Source organism: Oxyura jamaicensis, chromosome 27 (assembly GCF_011077185.1).
Source record: "Oxyura jamaicensis isolate SHBP4307 breed ruddy duck chromosome 27, BPBGC_Ojam_1.0, whole genome shotgun sequence".
Taxonomy (NCBI): Eukaryota; Metazoa; Chordata; class Aves; order Anseriformes; family Anatidae; genus Oxyura; species Oxyura jamaicensis.
The window spans coordinates 4,699,275-4,707,395 of NC_048919.1; the positions used below are offsets into that span (position 1 = coordinate 4,699,275).

The following is an 8,121-nucleotide window of genomic DNA, read 5'->3' on the forward strand; positions in this document are numbered from 1 at the left end:
CCCCCCCTTCCCGGTGCTCCCCGGTGCTTCCCGGTGCTCCCCGGTGCTCCTCGGCTCCGGGAGGGGCAGGGCGGGAGGCGGCGGGAGTAGGGGCGGGGGTGCGGGGGGCGTGGGTGGTCCCCCGGGGAATTACCGGGGCTTCCCTCGCCCGCTTCGCGCCCCCCCCGGTGCCGAGCGGAGCCGGCGCTGGAGCGGGGCTGGGGGGAACCCCGGGCATCCCCGGCTGCTCCGGGCGCACCGAGGGTCCCTGTGCCCGCACGGCCCCGCCGCCGCCAACCCCGGCTGCCCCCCGGCACCTCGGTGGCGTCCCCGGGGCTGGTGGCGACCCCCGGGGATGGGGCCGGGGACCCCGCTCGCTGGCAGGGCGCTGCACCGGGCTGGCTGCGCCCGCGCTCGGTGCCGTACGTGGTCCGGAGAACCGTGGCCGCAGCCATCCGAGCCCCCCGTGGGGCCCTGGAGAGCCGCATCCCACCCGAGGAGGGGGTCCGGGGACAGAACGAGGTTCCCCCTTTCCTGGGTCACCGGTCCCGGCTCGTTCGGGTCCGTTTGCAGCGGTGCCCAGCCCTGGGCTCGCCCCCCCCGGGTTACTTCTGGCAGACGTGGGGGGCTGGTCCCCCGGCCAGGCAGAGGTGCTGGTGTGGGGCTGGGTTTCCCGGTGCCCTTCAGCTGCTCCGAGTCCTGCTCCCCGCTCGGGGGGTGCCGGGAGTGGGGTGCTCAGAGCCGGCTCTGCACTGGCGCGACCTTGGGGTGTTTCGGTGCAGTCGAGCTGAGTTACGGTGCTGAGCAGCGAGCGGAGGAAGCCCCGTCCTTGCCCCATCCCAGGCCTGGCAGCCTCCCCCTAGAGCCCCAGCAGCCCCCAGGATGGCTCTGGGGGGAGCTTTGGCCCCCCACCAGTGGGGAGCAGCATCGCTGCCTCCCCAGGGAAACCCAGCCCCGAGGAGCTGCAGTCCCTCATCTGCAGGCGGGGAGGAGGACGTGGGACCCCTGCACCCCAGGGTGCTGCGGGGACTGCAGGGGACAGCCCCAAGGCTGCTGTGGGCAGGCTACCAAGGAGATGCCCGGGGCAGCACAGCGTGGGGCTGTCCACAGCACAGCTCGGCTCAACCTGTGCCATGGGGAGCCCTTTCACGCCGGTGTCTTCAGTCACGGGATGCTGGGAGAGGAGAGCTCCTGCATCCTGCCCTGCTTGTGCCGCCGCCGCGGCCCCTCGGTGGGACGGGACCTGTGGCTGGGAAAGCAGGGCAGCGCGCTCGCTGCTCTCGGACGTGGCCTTATCTGCTGCCACCACCCTGGGAACTTGCTAAACGCTCAGCCCCTGTGAATTTCCTTTTTCTGTTTTTGTTTCTTTCCTGCTGACGTTTTTCCCCTCCGGAATAAAGGGCTGGATGGAGACCATGGTTACAGGGTGGTGTGGGCAGCCCGGCCCTTGGGGCTGGCGTGGCACCGGGCAGGGGACAGCGCAGCCCGGGCCACCCGCCCGCTCCAGTCCCCTCCAAAGCAAACACCCTGCAGAAAGCGTGGTGCGTGCCTGCGTCCCCGGGGTGGGCAGCGCTGGAAGCAGAGCTGGTGAGCAAGATCCCTGCCCGCACCGCTCGGGGAACCTGCGCTGCTCCTGCCCGCGCCTTGCTTCCATCACGCTCCCCAGGGGCCCTGCCTGCAGAGGCTGCTCGGCTGGAGCCAGGGCTCGCCGGCCGCCTCTGCAGGATGCGTTGGCCTTCAGGCAGCGATCGCACTGCCGGTGACCTTGGCGGGGATCTCACCCCCGCCTCTGGCTCAGCTCGCGCCGTGTCCGTTTGTTACAGCCCAGCTGCTGCACGCAGGAGACGTGTGGTCGCTCGGCCCCACGGGGCCTAATCCTGCTGCGCCGGAACACTGAGCGCAGCCGCTGATGGCAGGGGGACGAGTGAGCCGTGCCGGCTGTCCCCGTCCCCGTTCCCATCCCGCGGCTGGGTGCACCGGGGCGGGCGTGATGCTCACCGCCGGCACAGCAGCGCTTGTGCCCCGTGGCACCTCTGCCTGATGCTGTGCCCTTGCTGTCTCCGTCCCAGATGCACCGACTCCAGCCCAAACCACCGCAGGGAAGAGCCGAGGGGCCGGCGGCCGCGTGAGCAAGCCGGCACGGTGCCGTGCCTCCGGTGGAGCCGTTCCTCCGCGACCATGTGGCTGCTCCTGCAGAGTGTCCTCCTCCTGGCCTCCTGCCTCCGCTCGGCCGCCTTCCCCAAGGGCTGCTACCCCTCGGAGGAGGAGGGGCTGAAGACCTTCCGCTGCAGCAACGCTCGGCTGACCGAGGTCCCCAGAGACATCCCCAACGACACCAACAAGCTCTACCTGGACTCCAACCGAATCCCCTTCCTGCCCCGCGACGCCTTTCGGGACCTGCCGCTGCTGCTGGAGCTGGACCTGTCCCACAACGCCATCGCCGGCGTCGAGAGCGGGGCTTTCCGCGGCCTGGGCGACCACCTGCACTCCCTGGACTTGTCTTCCAACAGGCTGGTGTCGGTCAGCAAGGACGCCTTCAGCAACCTGAAGGCCAAGGTCAACCTCTCCAACAACCCTTGGCTGTGTGACTGCCGGCTGCAGGAGCTGATCCGCACGGTGGAGCTGGCGGCCGGCTCCTCGGGCGGCATCGTCTGCGACTCCTCCGTGCAGGAGGAGCACGTCGGCAAAGCCTTCCTGCAGGTGATCGCGGACACGGACTTCTGCAACATGTACAAAAAGACCACGGACATCGCCATGCTGGTCACCATGTTCGGCTGGTTCGCCATGGTGATCTCCTACCTGGTCTACTACGTGCGGCAGAACCAGGAGGACGCCCGGCGGCACCTCGAGTATCTCAAGTCCTTGCCCAGCAAGCAGCGGCGCTCGGAGGAGTCGTCCACCATCAGCACCGTGGTGTGAGGGACCCGCGGGGCCCGGGGCCGGCCGGGGCTGTTCCCGGCTGCTGTCACCGCGCAGAAATCGCCGCGCTTTGTTTTGTTCTGGGGGAATCGGTGTCTGGCTGGGGCAGCCGTGGCCGCCCGCAGCAACGCGAGCGCTGGGGTCGGGCACGGTGAGGGGACGCGGCTGCAGCGGGGAGCGGTTATTGGCAACAAGCACGGGGTGAGCGGGGAGACCCCCGGCGTGCCCCCGCTGCACGGCTGTCGTTCTGATGAACCTGGGCATTCGGACTTCATTCCCAACTTTTTTATTTCCTTTGCAGAGATCCCCTGGGGCATTAACGAAATCAGTGTTTTAATCCCTCTGGCTTACCCTCCGCCGCCCGAGGGATGTTCCCGGCGGCGCAGGGCGCCTGGCTGCCCGCCCAGGGGGACGTGGGCTGGGCTCAGAGCTGCAGCCCGAGGGGACCGACGGACAGGGGACAGGGGGACGCAGCGATGGGGAAAAGCGAGGGGCGGGCGTGGGTTCGCCCCAGCTCCTGTCCCTCACGCTGGGCGCTGCGGCCCCGTCTCCCCTCTCCGCCCTCGTTGCTCCCCGGCCCTTCCTGGGTGGAGTGAGGGGCGCGGGGTCCCGCAGCAGGGGGTCCCCCGCTCGGAGATGGGTGCTGGGGGGGTCAAACCAGGACCTCCCGCTCTGAGCGCGTGTTTCCATGAGACGCAAACGGGAAACGAGCTTGCCCTGGGCTGAGCCCCGTGCCGAGGGAGGTGGGTGCTGATGGAAGGGACCGAGGGCATGGGGGGAGCGGGTTCCCCCTCGGTGCTCCCCAGGGACCACGCGGGTCGGGGCTTCCAGCCCAGTGGCACCGCCACCACCACCACCGCGGCTCCCGCCTCTTACTCAAGGACTCACACGGCTGCGACCGGTCACTGTGACGGCGCTGGGACAGGGACGAGGCGGCTGCTTGTCCGCCTGCTCCCCGCTTCCCGTGCCGCTGGCAGGAACCTGAATCTCCCCTCACCCTAAAAAGCCCCGACGTCCCTTTTTGACACTTCCCAGATTGGGCTGCAGGTTCCTGGTGTCGGTAGGTAGAGATGGGCCAGAAGCACCGCGCCGCCGGGGCTGCGCCGCGTGCGCCCGGCTGCGTTCGGCTCCGCTCCCACCTCGGGGTGCGCAGGGTCCAAGCGGAGCCTCGGAGCAAAGCCAGACCAGACCCGGACCCTTCTGGCCCCTGAGAGCTGTTTTTTTTTGCTGGTTTTGCCCTTTTTTAAAACCAACTGAAGCTAAACTGCCTTAACTCACCAAGAGCACCAACCAAAGCTGCTTGAACATCCTCTGGCAGCGCCCGCCCCGGAGCAGCGGGGGCTTTTTATTGCTGGATCCCAGCCCCCGGCTGTGTCTGGGGGCAGGCAGGGCTCGGGGCCCCCGCTCCGCTCCTGTCCCTCTCACGGCCGGGGCTGGCGGAGGGAGCGGTGCCCGCGCCCTCCCACAAGTGCCTACATCCCCAGCACAGCCCCGTGATGCACAAAACGCCCCCGGCCCAGCCCCAGCCCGTGCGGCCACTGCCCCCTCCCCACGGCGGAGGAAAGGGGCTGGGGGGAACCGGACCGAGCCCCCGCGGGCACCCCCAGGTGGCTGCTTGCACGCCTGGGTGGGAGCCCCGCCGGGACCGTCTGACCCAATATGTGTTTTGTTTAAGGGACCTTTCATGTTCTTACTTTATACAATAAATTGGCTTTTACTTTGGAGCCCGTGGCTGGTGCCTGGTGGTTGTGCGTCGCGTCGGTGCGTGGGTGCTTCCGCAGCGCCTCGTGCCGGGGCCCCCCTGGTGACACCCCCGCCACAAGGAAGGGCCAAGGACACCCGCAGCACCCGGTGTCTGCTCAGAGCTGTGCCCAGCCATGCCTGGTGCTTGCAGAAACCGGACACCCCGGGCCCCCGGTAACCCAACCTACACCTTGAATTAATGAAGGCGCCGCCGCTCGGTTCCTGCGGCTCAGGTCACCGCCACGTGGCCCGGGCTGTGCCCGTCCCCAAGCTGCAGCCGCCAGGGCCCCGCTTTGCTCCCTGCCCTCCTGACCCCACCAGACCGGGGCCATCGTGTGGCACAAGGGACAGGGACCACGGTGGCTGGGGGACACCCGAGCCCTTCCCCATGCCCGCAGCCACCAGGTCCCCGTGCCAGCTCACCGGCAGCTCTCCCTGCACGGCTCATGCCGAGAATTGGTGCCACAGGGGGTGAAATCCAGGCCCTAACGCGGAGCGACAGCTCCCACTCGCGGGACGGTGACCTTCGCTGTCACTTGGCTGCCTCCAGACGCGGCGCAGCCGTGACAGCCCGCGGAGCCTGCAATCCCGAGCAGATGGCGGCCCCCGCTCCCCGGGGAGCCCCCTCCTGTGCCCCACGAGCAGCTGGGCAGGGGGCTGCGGCTCCCCGCGGTCCTGCTGGTGCCCCCCGCCTCCCCCCATGGGTCCGGGTAGCACCAAGCCCCCGGCGGTGTCCCTGAGCCACACCGTGCCTTGAGTCAGCCAGGAGGGGACCGCGGCACCGCAGCGCGCGCACCCCGGCCCCTTCGCATCTCCCAGGCTCGTTCCTGCCCGAGGTGCTGTTAGGAAATACCAGGCTCGTTACAGCCGACGCTAATGAGCAGAGGGGGAAGGAGGTGGATCCCGGTGGCAGCACAGCACCGGCAATCCTCCACCGGTGGGAAATGCCTCCCGCACCCGTGCTATTGATTTTAAAGCTTCATTAAATGCATTTTGGGTCCTGCCGGCTGCGAGGCTGCAGAAGCAGCATCCCCTGCGCACCCAGGGGAGGGAAGGCAGCATTCCTCCCCCCCGCAGCAGAGAACCTGGAAATGTCACCTGCAGCCAGCTCCAAGGGTGGTGACCAGGTCCGAGCGCTGCCTTTGGGGTGTTTCGGGCTCAGCGTGGAGCTCGCCCTTCGGTCTCGTGGGGCCACCAGGAATCGGGGCTCCTGCTTCTCCGCCCAGCTGCTGGGCACGGGGGGAGCCCCAGGGGGGCTGCGAGGCCGATTCCTCCCTGCTCACGGTGCGGGGAGCTGTGGACACCCCGCGTGCCGTGCCGGCACGAGGAGCCTCTCCAGCACGGGCAGCCCGGGAGCGCTGCTGCGTGGAGGCTGGCGCCGCACCCCCATGGAGGAAATTTCCAGGAGGGGCAGGGGGCGAGGAGGTGAGAAGCTGCCAAGGAACCGACGAAAGGATTTCGTTTTGCTGTCTGTAACCAGCTCAGCCCCCGGCACGCGGGGAAGGAGGCTGGGGCGCGGGAGCAGCTGCTGGGCTGCGCGGGTGGACAGGGAGAAAAATACATAAGAAACCTCATAAAAAATCTGCAATAAGCATCGGGAAGAGAACTTCTCCTAGGACGGACTGAACGGCATGGAATTTATGCCCCTGGTAGAGCTGGGCATTCACTTGGGTGGTGCAAGGAAGGGGGATCAGGGAGGGAGCCGGGAGGTGCCCGTGGCCGAGTGGGGCTGGGACGGGTCGGAAAGGGCAAGGACGAGCTCTGGGCCCTTCCTCCCCAGCGCTCTGCGAAACGCCTGTCTTTTTATCGAGGCGGCAAGCCCCTCCATTTGAATACCCCATTTCTGGGTAATTTCTTCCCTGACGTGCCGTAGATTCATCTGCTGGGATCAGTAACGAGCGAATTAGCCCCGCGACCTCCTTCTGCGCCGTTTCACCGCGCGCTTAAATCTTTGTTACGAACTCCCGGGGCACCTCGGCCTCTCTGGGGGGGGCTTTCTGCTCCCACGGGTGGAGGAGGATCCGTGCCCGTTTCGTTTTGCAGGACAGACGTTTTAGGAGAACGGTAAAACAATTCTGTTTTGGTCTGTGCGCGAGGTACGCTCGGTGCTCCCGGCCCCAGACCGCATCCTGAACTTTTAAATGATTAGATTTCGAAGAGGGAAGGAAGGATGCCTAATTGTTTAATTTCCACGATTATAAAAATATTTATAAATAATTAGAACTGATGGCAGCAATTACACCGTGATTAAAACTGGCCTACACTTCATCAACGGCCCTTCAGTTATGTAGGCTTATTTATTTATTTTCACCACAAAAAATCCATTTACAGTGGCACTGCTGCCAATAATGAATCATACTTATTCACTGCCTGCAAAGGACTCATTAATCCTGCAATGCTGCTTGTTACAGGACCGGTGCTGTGCATAAAATGTGGTCACTGGACTTCTGCAAGAGGAAATTTAATTTCAGGGGATGGGAGAGCGAAGCAGAGCTAAGGATCACCACAGCTCTGCCCGTCTGTGCGGGTCGTTGCAGGCTCAGCGTTTCGCCCCCCTGCCTTTGCTGATGCTTTTTCCCCATCCCTCAGGTGCTGCCAGGCAGGGGCTGGCGCCAGGCTCTGATCACTGTGGTTTTGGGGAGGTTTTGGGGGGTTTTGGGGAGTTCTGGGGGAGGTTGTGCCTGCGGCTGGCAGCGACGGGCAGCCTGGAGCTCTGCAGAGCCGTCCCCGTCACCTTCCCAGGCTCGCTTCTCCCCGGTGGGATGCGTGGACGCCCGTGCCCGTGGGCTGGGGCTGCCCCTCGTGTCCTTTTGTCTGTCCCACCCGCGGGGCTCCTGCCATCCTTCCCCCAGCCTCGCTCCAGGCCAGGGTTTAGGTGCCAGAAAGCAGCACTGGCTCCTTTTTTATTATTATTATTATTTTTCCCGGTTCCAGTTCAGCAGAGCACTTGAAAATATGCTTAATTTTCTATAAACGATTGGTCCCACCGAGGAACTTAAGGGGGCTGCTGTACCTAAACACACTTTGCGTTTCGCACCAGCTCCCGGCCGCTGGCTTTGACTCAGCAAATCAAACAGCCCCGCTGGTGTGCTGCACCCCCTGCCCCCCTGGGACCACGGCTGCAGGGGGGGCTTCACGCCCCCAGCGCGTGTCCTCTCGGAGCCCCGAAGCTGCAGCCGGGGCTGTCCCCGTGCGCTGAGCCCAGCACGCCCACGGGACCAGCTGGGGGTACTGGGGACAGAAGGGACACCCTGGTGCTTTTCCAAGCCTCTTCACTGTGAAGGGGCTCATGGCAGGAGACTTTTTGCCTCCTCCAGACACTGCCCCCAGTGTTTGCCCCCCCCCACAAAGCCTCCCTCCCAGATGGGATGCGTTGCAGCACCAGGCGCCCTGGCTCAGCACCAGGCACCCGGGATCAGCACCAGGCACCCGGGATCAGCACCAGGTGCCCGGGATCAGCACCAGGTGCCCGGGATCAGC

The 8,121-nt window shown here is 66.0% G+C and overlaps 2 protein-coding genes across 2 annotated transcripts; both read left to right on the plus strand.

The window, feature by feature from the left end:
- Nucleotides 1-139: 139 nt before the first annotated feature.
- On the plus strand, nucleotides 140-2,165 carry LOC118178813. Its single transcript, XM_035347616.1, has 2 exons — nucleotides 140-1,566; nucleotides 2,049-2,165. The coding sequence occupies exon 1, from the start codon at nucleotides 335-337 to the stop codon at nucleotides 1,319-1,321; it is 987 nt and encodes a 328-aa protein (XP_035203507.1). The 5' UTR covers nucleotides 140-334; the 3' UTR covers nucleotides 1,322-1,566; nucleotides 2,049-2,165.
- LRRC3C (leucine rich repeat containing 3C) lies at nucleotides 1,622-3,051 on the plus strand. The gene has a single exon (XM_035347621.1). It carries the CDS (start codon nucleotides 2,020-2,022, stop codon nucleotides 2,896-2,898), a length of 879 nt encoding a protein of 292 aa, XP_035203512.1. The 5' UTR covers nucleotides 1,622-2,019; the 3' UTR covers nucleotides 2,899-3,051.
- Nucleotides 3,052-8,121: the final 5,070 nt, after the last annotated feature.

Coding starts and splice junctions, on each gene's coding strand:
- LOC118178813 (XM_035347616.1), top strand. CDS start 335: ATGGGGCCGGGGACCCCGCTCGCTGGCAGGGCGCTGCACCGGGCTGGC.
- LRRC3C (XM_035347621.1), top strand. CDS start 2,020: ATGCTGTGCCCTTGCTGTCTCCGTCCCAGATGCACCGACTCCAGCCCA.